This window comes from Dermacentor andersoni, chromosome 10 (genome assembly GCF_023375885.2).
Source record: "Dermacentor andersoni chromosome 10, qqDerAnde1_hic_scaffold, whole genome shotgun sequence".
NCBI lineage: Eukaryota > Metazoa > Arthropoda > Arachnida > Ixodida > Ixodidae > Dermacentor > Dermacentor andersoni.
Genome location: NC_092823.1, coordinates 124854263 through 124868747, shown reverse-complemented (window position 1 = coordinate 124868747; position 14485 = coordinate 124854263). Strand labels below are relative to the sequence as shown.

The 14485-nt window shown below is 42.8% G+C and overlaps 1 protein-coding gene across 1 annotated transcript in view; it reads right to left on the bottom strand.

Annotated features, from left to right (window-relative positions):
• LOC126544943 (A disintegrin and metalloproteinase with thrombospondin motifs like) overlaps window positions 1-14485 on the bottom strand; it is a 53191-nt gene that overhangs the window by 15990 nt on the left and 22716 nt on the right. The window contains exon 10 of the mRNA XM_072284738.1: window positions 1614-1738. Coding sequence (XP_072140839.1) covers window positions 1649-1738 — 90 coding nt within the window. The 3' untranslated portion in view covers window positions 1614-1648. The remainder of the gene's footprint in view (window positions 1-1613; window positions 1739-14485) is intronic.

Below are 14485 nucleotides of genomic sequence, written 5' to 3'. Positions count from 1 at the left end.
TCGGGTATGTGTGAGAGCGACAGGCTTAGGGAGCACAAGAATCTGATTGGAAGGACTCGTTGCAGGGCACCTGTCCCTACACGGCAGAAGCTTTACATGCGAACCGGTCTACGGGGAGTGTACAGTGATTAAGAAAGAGAAGGATAAGATAACACGTGAAGTGATTGAAGCTTTTGAAATCTATCATGATAAACATTATTGCGCTGTCAAAAAGCAAATTGAATATCTGGATGGCGCTTTGTAAAGGGCAGAGGGCGATATGGTGAGTCCGAATTTTTTTTATTTTTTTGGTGTTTGGCTTTGTTAGGTTTCCCACAGGCTGTTCCAGCCTATACATATGTTGCCTCTTCCAATAAAGTACCAGTTGTAATCAGCGCTGTGTCTTGCTGTTGCTCCCTCTATCCCCGTCTGTGTGCGCTGTTAACCTTTAATAAAGTTACAGCTTGAGGGATATTGCGAACAAACATTAGGAAGAACTCGGAAGCAATATTTTACCTAACTTGCTTGGGCAGTAATGGCGTATGTAATGCGGTCCTGTACATAGGGTTGAGGGCCAGAGACCACATTTTCCAATGTTTTGAGTGGTTGCTCGCATGAACTCGTTTTCGCAACTAGGCCGGATGTTCTCGTTCGCGGGCCAGCATAACAACTCCTGATTTTGACTCAAGGTCACTTGAAGGCGGCTGACAACGGGACCTAAAAGCATTTCATGGTTAGAATATTGAATAAGCTCCATATAATTATACGCACTTCGGGAAGTGGCCGTCACTGTAAAATTCACGATGATGTGACCTCCTATTTTGTTGACTGAGAATAGGGCACACATATGGCACCCATTCTGCTCGAGCAACAATTTTTGAAGTTCGGAATGGTCAGCTCTGACATCGTTTCTTGTCTACGTTTCAGCATCTACATGAAAAAAATACGGATTTCTAAATGTCCTGCTACAATTTTGTAACATACCAACTTTCGGAAGATTTTATTAAAACTGTAAAGCCTTGATTTAAAATTGTGCTTTTGCAATTACTTGAACTTAACTTTCCCTCTCAAATGTGACAAATTTCTTTCATATTTGTCCAAAAGATGCTTTTGTGTTCTATATATACTGATTGGAAAATCAAAATGGGCCCCAAGCTACAGCTTCCTCTCAAGAGAGATGTAGTAATACTAGGGAAAACATGGGGAAGGCGGGAGCTGGAAATTCAAGACGATGAGCAAAACGAGAACAAGGTGAAAGCAGGAGCCAACGTTTCAAAAAAGATAAATTCTCTTGTTTTACGCGCCAAAAACCATTCTTATTATGAGCTACGCCGTAGTGGTGGACTCCGGAAATTTCGACCACCTGGGGTTCTTTAACGTGCACCTTAACTAAGTACCACGGGTGTTTTCGCATTTCACCCCCATCGAAATGTGACCGCCGTGACCGGGACTCGATCCTGCGACCTCGTGGATAGCAGCACAACACCATAGCCACTGAGAAACCATAGCGGGTAGCCAACGTTTCGATCAGTGGACTTGCCGCTTTGAAGAAGACAAGTCCACTTGTCGAAACGTTGGCTCCTGCTTTCAATTTGATCTCGTTTTGGTCATAGAGAGATGCAGTAGTAAGTTACCATCTTGGGTTTATGCCGGTCACAAGGAGTTCCATCTATTGCAGTTCTAATGGCATAATTTGGTGTCCCATTGCTTTTACACCCAATTTGCAGCGAAACTTGCATTTCCGGAGATCCGAGTCCCACTGTAAAATATGAAAAATTACGCTGTTTAATTTGACGAGAACTTGAAGCAAACATACGAACAATAAAAGTGATTTTTGATAAAGAAATTCTGTCAGATAGCTTTCAGACAGAACAACGAGGGTTGTTCAATATGTGTCCAGGTGATTCTTTTTTGAAGAGAAGAATGAATCAACATAAAGTGTTGATCTTGATGATATATGGGCTTTGTAGGTGCAACGGCTAGGAATGGCCAAAGAGCGCCATATCATGAGAAGCCAATGAACAGACACAAAGAAAAACACAGAGTAGCTTACTTACAAACCTCGGCGGTGAATGTGGAACATTCTGTCTGCCGCAGGCGTCACAAGTACGTGATCTCTCCTGGGTGAAGCCGACTGGTCAATAAACCCGCACATGCTACCTTAAGGCATAAGCGTGGCCGGATTCGAGACCTGCGTTATGTAAGAACGAGAAGAAAGGGGGTTAACCAAGGGGTTCGATTTTTTAAAGATCATCAGAAGCCAATAAACAAAGACACCAAGAAAAACATAGGGGGAATTACTTTTACTTACTAATTCAATAAATGAAATGATAAATACAAGTACAAGTAATTTCCCCTGTTTTTTTTTGATGTCTTTGTTGACTTCTCATGATATGATTAAAAAAATCGGGCCCCTCGGTTAACCCCCCCCCCCCTTCTTCTCCTTCTTACATAACGCGGGTCTCGAATCCGGCAACATTGATGCCTTCAGATAGCGTAAGCGGGTTTATTTGTTGCCTTCATCCAGAATGATCACGTACTCGTGACGCCTGCGGCAGAAAGGATGTTCCACATTCGCCGCCAAGGTTTGTGAGTGGTGGCGCTGGCTAACACTCCGAAGGTTAATTCTGGTAGTAACACCTAAATACCCAAGAAAGTGAATGGGGAAATCGCGCCGCGGGAGCTCAGTTGGTTAGAGCATCGCAGGCGTACTGCGAAGACGTGGGATCGTTCCCCACCGGCGGCAAGTTGTTTTTTCATCCGATTTCATTGCCATTAATTTATCATTTCTTTAATTCAATTAGTACGTACAAGTAATTTCCTCTACATTTTCCTTGGTGTTATTTGTTTGTATGCTTCTCATGATATGATTAAACATCGGGCCCCTGGGTTAACCCTCTTTCTTCTCGTTCTTAAAGAGCGCCAAGAAAGATAGTGTGAAGCATTTTATAGAGCTGTAACTGACAACTCATAAATGTAACATGGCTGTATAGATGCCTAAGAACATTAACTGTAAACGGCGTCAAATAGATTCAGATTGATACAATGACAAGTGATGTGGGCTATGACCATCAGATATTTACCACAAGTAGATAATACAATAAAACATGTCAGTGCCAGTATGACAACCACTTCGATGGGGCCCTTGAGCACCAGGGCCTAAATAGATACGCCTTACAGCACTACTATCGGAGCAGCACCCTCTAGAGAGAGGGCTTGCTACGATTCTCTTGGGCTGATAACGTGCAACACATCACATAAAAATAAGCACTGATTTGTTCTCGAAGAATGGTTCTGCGCCGAGAAACAGAGCAGGATGAAGGGGAACATGCTGCTCGTATGCAACAGGAAAGTGATTTTTTCGTTCAAGTTCTCCTTCCCAACACTTCAGCAAGACGTGGAGCACGGTCAGCCTGCCGCAAGATCTAGCACAGTAGGGAAGTTCAGCACCAGTTAAAAGAGAATGGGCTGACTAATATTGCCCTATTCTAAGTCGACAAAACTGTATGTCACAGCGTCGCGAATTTGATATTGATGGACAATTCATTAAGTGGGGTTTAAGTAGGCGGAGCTTATTCAGGACTTCGACATCCCACAACTGTTACCAAAAGCTCCTCAGTTTTTTAGCTATAGGTTACTTTAAGTCTGGGGCGCGAACTGCTATGGACTGATTGCTACCTTTCATTGCTATGGCTTTGGCCATTTCCCTCTATACCTTTGTGCCCAGGCAACCGGCATGTTACCACGTCTTGGTTAGATGTACAGGTTGTGAAAAGCAGCGCGTATAAATTGATTATAGGATTTTTGACCTTTGTGTAAAGATTTTAAAGCTTTCACAACACTTAAAGAGTCTGTGAATATTCTAACTTTGTTTTCCTAATGTGTTTCAGAGCCACAATCACTGCATAGGCTTCTGCAGTGAAGATGCTGATTTCCAGTTGCAAAACTTCTGATTCTGTAAAAGATGGACCAGCAGCTGCATATGCGACGACGGAGCTTAACTTCGATGCGTCCATGTAAAATTGCGGGCAGGCATGGTTCCATCGGAATTAAAGTGCATACGAATGTGTATATCGGGAGTATATGTCGTGATTTCGACAAATAGTGAAATCACTTAAGTGAAACCACTATTTTATTTGTAAGGGGGGGGGGGAACACCCAAATGCCCCTCATTTTTCTGACACGCAATGAGAAGAGCTCTCTCACAGAAACTCAGTTAAGGACAAGTGCACTAGGAGCATCGTATATCGTAGAGTAACTTGAGTGGTCACCGTACGAACTTACTTTCAGAAAGTATGGAAAATTCTGTCCTCTTCAGGTCAGGGGACCAATCATTTGATTTACGTAGAGGCTCTGTATGGGGTTTGTTCCAGAGGCACCGGTCGTGAGACGGATACAAAGATGGTGCAAAGCTGCTGTGGTCTTGAGGTCGCATGGTGTAGCAGACTGATAAAGTACAGAGCCGTAGTCCAAACGCGAGCTCAAAAGACTTGCGCAGAGTCACGAGGCACTACCTGTCAGTACCCCATCTTGTTTGCTACAGGATTTTAAGGATACTCGGTGTTCTTAAGCATTTGCCATCAACATACATAAAGTGGGAAATAAAAGTCATCTTTCGTCTAGTATGATACCTAATAATCTGTGTTCTGCATTCACGGGTGCTCGCTCTGCACGGAGTTCGATATTAGGCTCTGGGTCTAGGCATATCTTTCATGGAAGCAGGACTGAGAATCTTTCTTTTTCCGGAATTTAGCTTAATCTATTCTGTTTAGCCCATTTTGAAAGTTTGTTCAGGCCCAGCTGAACATGTGGCTCACATATAGATAGGTTACTTTAATCCTAGCCAAGTGCGCCACCCGGTAGTACTCTAATTTCTTGTAAACATTGCCTAGACAAGGTGTTTCCAGTACTAACATGGAATGTATGTTTGGAAATGTTGATTTCAATTAACTTAAACATATTTCCGTGGATTCTCATTGCCGAAAGTTCCTGTAATATTCAACAACGCCAGGCGGTGTCGTATAGAATAGAATAGAATAGCTTTATTTCCATCTACTTGATGGAGGAGGCTGCAAGTAAAAGCTGCTCCAGTAGGCAGCTTGACGAGGCCCGCAGCCCCCTCTACAGAATATTCGGCAACAACATACATGCAAACACATGTGCATCATACATACATATATACACATACACATATACATATATATACATACATATATATACACATATATACTCTCATGAACCCACATACTCGCATATAAACATGCACACCATATCCATACAGAACCACTGGTGACTAAATCAAAAATACTTAGGGTAGCTTGTGTGGTTCTCGTGGAGAATACAAATGAGACAAGAATACGCAGTTGAACATTATATACACACATATATATACACACACATGCATTCATATACACGTATATGCATACACACTCTATGCATACCTACACACACATATACAGAAGCATATATACGCACTTTATATACATACTAGCCGAGAGGATGTACACTCAATCAGTAATTTAAAAATCCTGCATTACAAGCCTCTCAGTTGTTGGGCCGTTATTTGGGTGATATCAACGCCTAGATTATCATATTTATTTAGAAGCATTGGCGTTGTGTGTGACAGCTTTTCCCTTAAATAATTTGTTCTGAGTGTGACCACCCGCCATATCTGTTTATGACGGGTAACATAAAATTTGTCATTAAGTTCAAGGTTAGAAAGTTCTCGTAGAAAGGAACAGTTCAGTTTTACTTCCCGCCTAAATGCAGTTGTTAACTTGTACTGGTATAACTTTAACACAGAAATTATGTTGGCTTCCTGAAATAAGTTTATAGTATGGGAGTTGTAGGGGACATTAAACAATAGCCGAACAAACTTCTTTTGCAAGACAAGTAGTTTATGCAAATTAACAAAGGAAGTTGTACCCCATACCAATAAGCAATAATAGAGGTACGAATAAAAAAGCGAGTTATAAATGAGAAGTTTAACTTTAAACGGCAATAGTGATTTACATTTCCACGTCATGCCAATGACCCTAGATAACTGGATTGTGACTGCGTCAATCTGTTCGTCCCAGAGCATATTACTCGAGAACGTTACGCCGAGAGTTCTCATGCTAGTAACCATTTCTATCGTTTTCCCCCGTACATAATGTTAATATTTGAATTCACTGGCTTATTTTGGTTTTGGTTTTGGTTTTGGTTTTGGCTTTGGTTTTGTTTCTATTTATTTCTAATTGGTTCATTACTAACCAGTCCGTCAGCTTAGAGAGCATGAGGTTCGTTTCATACTCTATATCTGTACAGTTTGTTCCTGAAACAAATATACTGGCGTCATCAGCATACAGGACATATTTCGCGTTTAGGTAAATATTAGTTACATCATTGATATAGGCGTTAAAAAGAAGGGGCCCCAAAACACTTCCCTGCGGAACTCCTTTTGAAATAGGCTTCATACTTGAGCAATGCATATCTATCTGAAGAAATTGCTGTCTGCTTGCTAGGTAAGATTTAATTAGTGCTAAAGAATGACCTCGAGTGCTATAGCTATGAAGTTTTTTAATCAATGTTAAATGGTGAATATTATCAAATGCTTTGCTAAAATCCACATAGACGCCAAGCACAAGTCTTCTTTCTTCGAACTGGGATAAGATGAATTCCTTTTGTTCCAACAGTGCATATTCGGTGGACTTAAGCTTTCTGAAGCCGAATTGGGCAGGTGATATATTGTTCTTCTCGAAAAAATTATTAAATTGGCGATGTAAGATTTTTTCCAGGCCCTTAGAAAAGATAGGCAATATGGATATAGGCCTATAATTTTGGATATCATTTCTGTCTCCCTTTTTAAATAAAACACTCACTTTAGCGATGTGCATTCTTTTCGGAAAAGTTGCACTGGAGAAACATAAATTAATAATATATATAATGTACGGTGTGACAATATCTAACACGTACTTTATCGGTCTAATTTGCATGCCTTCAAAATCACACGAGGAACTATTTCGCAGTGACGTGAAAGCAGAGAAAACTTCATGTTCAGAGACAGGCTCAAGAAATAATGAGAAGGGGCTAGCAACAGGCTTCAACTTAAGCAATGTCCTAGATGAACTGTTTTGATTGTTGCTAACAAAGTGATCATTAAACATAGTGGCGAGAGGGATGCCATATATCTCATTGCCATTTATGTTCAGTTTTTCTATACGAGAATGCGATTTATTACGATTAAGGACAGTATTTAACCTTTTCCATGAGAAGTCAGGTTTTGGTGCAGAGCACTCAAATTCAGACTGAATGTGTCGCATTATACTTAGCTTTATTTCTTTATTCAGTTTATTTCGATAAGTTTTGAATTGTTTCAGGGTATATGGGTCCTTATTTTGAATAAATTTATGATACAATTCGTTTTTGCGATGTATTTTTGCAAGCAGTTCAGGCGTTATCCAAGGTTTATTAATTTGTTTGCCTGAGGTAATTCTTTTTTCGGGAAAGTGGTACTTGTATATACCAGAAATTATATCTATGAACTTTGTATATGCCTTTTGCCTGTATATGCCTTGTATATGCTTTTTGCATATTGAGGAAGTTTTGTGTGAATTTTTCCATATCATGGAATTTATCAAGGAATCGTTTCTGAATGAAGGCATCGCGGATGTTTCCCTCATTGCGTCGAAGATGGTCAGACGTCAATCGGCCTTGTCTAATACCACACTGACACAGGTCAAGAAGTTAGATTTCAGAAAATGCAGAAGACAATTAGCCCTTCTTTCGAATAGTTTGCAGATACAACTTGTGAGGGCTATTGGGCGATGAACTGTCACTAATGAGGGGCCTTTATCCTGTGTCAAAGCTGGAATAATAATGGCTTCTTTCATTGCAGATGGAAGGTACCAGGCCGCCCATATAGCACTGAAAGGCGCGATTAGCATCGTATGAGTGTCAGCGTCGAGCTGTTTAATCATGTCTTACGTGATTCTGTTAAGAACCGGGGCAGAACTCTTGCATGCGTTCAAGGAAGCTCTCAGCTCGGTGACATTAAAAGCAAGGTTATAAGGGTTAATATGCGTGCATTTATGTTAGAGCGCCTTACGTTCGGCTAATTTTTGTGTTTAAGAAAGATTCAGAATACTAGATTGTGCTAGACTAACTCTGTAAGTGTCCACCAATAGCGTTAGCCTGGTCTTCTAAGCTGTTTCCTTGTTTATTGACCAGGGGCAACGGATGAGTTTCCTGACCTTTTAGCCTTTATAGATCATTCGATGCTTTGGATTGCTGTGTGCAAGATGTTATGCCAGAGACAATCCTCTCTCAGCTAGCCCTCCTCGCCAGTCGTCGCGTCCACTTTCGCTGTAATTTTAGAAATTTAAGTTCTACAAGATTTTATGCCATTGGGGAGCAACGCAGCACACTCTACGCTTTCTTTTGTTTCTTTCGCGCATGTCTGCAGTCCTCATTTCAACAGGGGACATGTCTTTTACGTGAGCGACCATTTATTTGCGAATTAATTTTTCAGCTGCGTCAAGAGCAAAAGCGGTAAAATACGATACTGCGTCATCAAAACTAAAATCATTGACAAAATATCGTGTTAAACAGTTGACACTTGAAAGGTTTCTAGTGAGCCGATGTTTTTTCCAATGGGGGACGGGCGGTAAACTGTTATGTTGCTGTATTAAGTTCATTGTTACAGGTAAGTGGTACTCCCTAATGGGTTTTTTAAGACATTCGATTGTACTTAGGGGAGGAGGGGCGCAGTTCCAATTGGTTACATCTATGGAAGAATATGAATTGAGGTGGATAATATAGTGGGTGGGCTGTTTTATATAATTGAGGCACGCAGCTGAGGTTACTAGAAAGTTTTCCGTAAGTCGACCCATGACATCACAGAAGCACTCTCCCCACAAACTAGTGTGAACAATAAAATCCAAGGCAATAATGTATGGTTCCTGGAGCTGGTCAATCAGCATCTAGAATTCTGTTTTACTGTGGTGATATGTAATTGCAGCAGGTAGTTATTAACTTGTTAAAGAGAATAGCTCGCACAGACATCGCCTAAAAGGGCGTGCGGAGAGAATGATTCTGGCAAGCAACAGACTAATCTGCAACTATTGCTACACCTACGGATGAAGCAAGAGCGTCGTCATGGTCTTTGCGGAAAGTGGTTATTGCTTTAGAAAGTTTAAGTTGATTTTAAGAGTGTTTCCTGTACACAAGGCACCTTTGGACTGAATTTACAAAGGAGTTCTTTAACATCGTCTTGACTGTAAAGTCGCATGTCTCATTGTAATATTTGTGTGTCCATAATGAGAAAAATTGGTGATGTGTGTTTAGACAAGAAAACTTTGCTTACAGGACCCCTTCCCGGCCTTGTAATGCGGGGTTTATTTTTCTTGCCACGGTCCTGGAACTGGCGGCAGTCTTCAGCCGTTGGCTGCACTGTCTGGTTGTCTGGTCGTTGGAGGCGCTCGACGTCTGCTCTAGTGAGCCGTGTGTGTGTCGTGAATGCCTCGTCTCAAGAGACGAAACCGTGGCGCCTACCAACTCCGAGGTCGATAGGCCCTGTTTCAGGGATGGCGAAGCAGCACTGGTTGTTTAACCAAGGGACCTGCTGTCACTGCCGCTGCCACAGTCTTTGTGGGCGGGGAAGATCCCGGAGTCTGCTGCGGCACTCCCCTCTTACGTGCCGCATCAGCATACCCTACTGTATGAAGGAGTAAAACACGCTTCTGTGCTTCGTGGAAATAAATGTTTTTCTTATTTGGATATTTATTATACCCTTTTCCTTTTTATCCACAGCAGCTTATGAACGCGAGGGTGCTGCATGTTCACCGTCGCTATTCGGACATTGCAGCGTACCACTACAGTTGCCAGAGTTGTGTTCAATGTCTCGACATTTCGCACAGGTAACTTGACTTCGGCAGTTTTGCGAGCGTTTTGCGCGGGTTGGGATTGTCTACCCTCACTCTTGTCTTTGAGAACTCAGTTGCAAGAGAATGACAGTACACTCGTTGCAAAAGTGAGTATTAAATGCTTTGTTCGAATTTGTTTTAACGCTTGAGGATTATTCGCTGCACTTTATAACGTTCTCGTTCTTCCAGCCATGCCGAACCTCCTCTTCACTCAAGCTTAAGAGAACACTGTCTGAAGTGACTCCTCTGGAGGTACTCACTGATCGATGTGCTGTCATGTAATTGGAAAGTCACCAAATGTCATAAGCTTTCAGACATTTCCATATTGACGCTTGTCGCGAACCTCGAACAAGATGTCGTCGCTAGCCATTTTTTGACCTTGCAGCCGCGACCCAATGTGTCGGTGAAGCACTTAGCAATGACAAATGGGAAACAGGCTCAGACAGTTTTTTTTTCGAAGTTTTTTCCATGTATAATGCTTCAGCGAGGAATGATTTCCTTATGCTGGGCAAGAAATTCAACGTTTCCTTGGTGCGTCCTCTTCGGAAAAGAGGACGATCAGGTAGCTTCAGGAATGAAGATGATGGCATAAATTATTACTGAATTTCGGCTGCGATGCAAGCCGCCCACCACCGAGCCCAACAAAGGGACGTGGCCGGAGGTTCTGCAATCCCTGCCCATACCACTTGTACACCGCTGGTATTGCCAAATATGACATCGTCAAGAAAGGTTAACTACAAAACGGGCTCTCGGTTGCCACCAAGAAAAGTAGGAAGTATATAGAAGATAAAAGAAGGCAAGAAAGTTATGAAAGAGAAATGTGAAGAAAAAGAATGTGAAGAGGTGTACAGGAAAAGGACAGTGCCGATTTCTCCCAAGTAGGTAGGACCGAGGGGGTCGTGTACACGATGATGACGACAAAGAGGGGTGTTGCCTCCGCCCGGGTGCCTTGGAAGGTCCAAACACCTGGCATCGGCTCAACCCCCAAGACACGGTTAAGCCGCGCCTGGTTACACGCGGGAGGTTCCGACCCTCATGTGCTCGGGTCCAAGATGTCGCAACCAACTAAACGCCTACTGACGCAGACGTCTCTGCAGAGATAGTGTTAATTGACCTTATTTACATAGTTCACTACCATTGTAGTCAACATTCTTTATCAATTTACAATGGTCTGTATTCACGGAAGTGTAGAAATACTTTGGCTGGACTTTCAAAACATGAAGACGGCCATAATTATAGTCCGAAATTAGTGAAATTGTTGATGGTCTAAAGATGCGTTCAATACCACTTCGAATATTTTTCTACAGTACAAATGAATAAACATGGTCCTCTGAATAGTACTGTTGTCTTCTGAAATGCCATTGGTTAAGGCTGGACAGGAAAAAGTTAAGCAGAACCACATATATTGCAGGGTTCATCAGTGATGACCATAATTATGTTTACGCCCACAGTCGCACTCCGGCCTCTCCCAAAAATATTTCATTACAGCTGTGCTGTGTAAGCCGACTCTTTGCTATTGAATACAAGCATCGCTGTCTTACGAGAAGACGTCTTCTTGTCCCTTTATCTAATGCTTTTCCATTTGCTTGTTATTCATGGGGCGCATTATCATACCACTCGTTATCTACCATACGTGTAATTTTCGCACTCCATTTTTTTCCCCTAAGATTGTCTAAGATATCTGCATACTGGCTAGCTTAGAATACCATTATCTAGAATATCAGCATGCTAACTCATACTGCCGCTTTTCTAGGTTATATAACTTGAAAGTATTATCGGTTTTTTTGCGGTCTTTTAGCGACGCCTGGCAAAACGAATGGTGTAATTTGAAATCACACCATACCGAAAAATCTACTGTGCCCCACTTGACCAGTGTCCATAATCCAGTACGAGTAAATTGGTTGCTATACGAAAGCCCTTATGTCTCCATATAAACACATATGACCATCTAGGATAATTTTAGACCATAATGCTCATGGCCCCTTGGCGCAAAAATGTACATAAGTAAAGACGAAGAGAACAGGTGCGCTAACTTCCAACTTTTTATTCTGCTTACAATGAAATAGAAAATATAGAAACATGCACTGCACAGCATACTAAAAAAATGCTTCAAATACGCGTCACTGCTCTCGCAACAGGCTCTCAATAAATGTGGAAATAGGTGTTATGGTCTTAAATGGTTAAGCATGAACTGGCTACCCTTTCAACACTTACTACTGACCACATGAAATTATGTCACGCGACGCATGCGTCTTTCTGAATAGGCTAGACTTTTGTCATGCTTAGCTAGTCGCTTTCTCAAATTTCTACTGCTCTCACGCTCAACTTCTCGTGTCACGTTTTTACGGCAGACGCTATATACAGTGGCTTTCAATTTGTCACTACATTTAAAATAATAATTATTCACAGCTTCATGTGTAAATTGAAACATTATGTTGGAGTTTTATGTGCCAAAACTACGATCTGATGATGAGGCTCGTCAAAGTGAGGGACTCGAATAATTTTGATCATCTCGTGTTCTTTAACGTTCACCCAATGCCCGGTACACGGGCGCTTCTAAATTTCTCCCCCATCAAAATGCGGCCGCCATGGTCGGTATTTGATCCCGCGACATTGTGCTTAGAAGCGCAACACCGTAGCCCTAATCCACCACCGCGGATGGCATGACTTCTATCTGTTCTTCGAAGTCATGAGAATTTTATTGCGGTTATGTGGACATAAAGGGCGAACTTACCCCGTTGTCGTTGCCGTCGGCATTGGCGTCGCCGTGATGTTCTGCTTAAAGTCCAAGTACGCATAGCTCAATGCCGCGCACCGTATATGTAGGTACGAGCGACAGCTTGCGAGGGCGAGCCGAGAAGGATGGTGGCTTGATGCGCTCGCATGGGACGAAGGCGGTGAGGGTATGCGCGGCGTCTTACGCGCGCAAGGGGGAAGCGGGGGGCAGACTCTAGGAGTAAGAAAGGGGGCAGGTCAGCGCACATCCCCTAGACTACTTCAGTTGCGGTGGCTGAGTGCGGTCACGTATGTCTAATCTAGGAATCTAATCTGGCGGCTTGGTCTGCGCTGTGTTCTCGCCTGGCTAGTTCACATAGAAGCGAGAAGGAGCGCTAAGGGCAATTTGCTCGCCGCTGCTGCCGCTCTTCATCACGCTAGCGTCTTAACATCGAGTGTCTGCGGTAATCGAGTGAGATGTGTTCAAGTTTGCCCATGCGAGCCGCGTTTGCATAAGACACAACGCTTTTTAATTTAGTTAGTAAAGGAATGTTTACAGCAGTTAATACACCTGATAACGCTACTAACCTTACTGCGCATACCCTTCTAAACATTGGTTATCGAAATAATGCTTCGCCTTTCGGGCGCAACTTCGTTTTTTTTTTGCGTTTGGTGTTAGGCATCACGCATACTCTGAAAGTGGAACTTCTGTGCGTGTATTTCAGAGGTCGCAACATGCAGTACTGCAGTGCACGACGACAACGTTGTGTGCATCGCGAAGAACTTGACCTTGTCAAGGTGTGGTCTGCCGATTTCATTACTGCATTTTTCTTTGCTTCATGCCTTGTCTCCTCAGCGGCGTTCACAGCTAACCATAAAAGGAGGAAAAGGGGCCAGAAGGCAGAGAGGAAACGCACAGGAGGACTATACTCCTAATCTCATTCTGCATAAGTTCCACAAAGTAAGGGGAACTTATTTGCGAGAATGCTGCTTCTTTTAAAGTGAACCTCTACGTGGAGCAAATATACTTAAGCGCAGGCGTTTCCTGCACGGTCGGGCTTCTTGTCACTGGTAATGTACCCCTGGCCACAAATGTTTACGGACCACGGGGTCTCAGAAAATGTTCAATTCTCGATTAGCCTGTAGCGTTAGCCAGTAAAACTGCATGCGAAAATGTTAGCATATTCTAGTCGAGGCCCGAAATGTAGATACCAAGCTGCGTTGCGAGGTTACGGAAATATTCAGCCTTTTCTCAGATTTCATGGTCCGTAATATCGTGCGGCCGCGTGTACATGACTCTGAAGATTATTCCACGCAAGTGTCACTAAGTGCGCGAAACATCTAAGTCTCGGTCCACATATTTTTCAACAACTCAGTGAGACGTATTCACAAGGAGGATCCACATCGTATATTAACCGATGTGGAACAATCGTAGGAACGTAAAAATGGTCACGGAGGCTGGTGACATAAAAAAATTGCCGGTTACGCATCAGTGCCAGCGCCCTTTGTGACCGCGATCCGAGAACGTTTTATCGTAGGAAATATACTCGGGTTCAGTTGGCTTAAGTGTTTGACAAATGCAGGACGAAAAGAGTGCGCAAACGTAGAAAAGGGGTGAGACAGCAAGCTGCGCCTCATGTATGGCCAATTAACTCATCGGATAAACTCATTAGATAGGGAAGTCGTTGGGTTTGCCTGATACGCGAGACCATATGGTCCTTAAGAGACGCGGACACTAATATACAAGGAAAAGTGCGCTATCTGTAAACTCTGTCGCCGAATTTGGCGCACCGTCCCTGCACTTTTATCTGTGTGCGCGTCACTTGAGCGCGATAGAGACACATGTATCAGAATCAGACCAAGTAGCCCAGTTGTCTGTGCTCGAACGT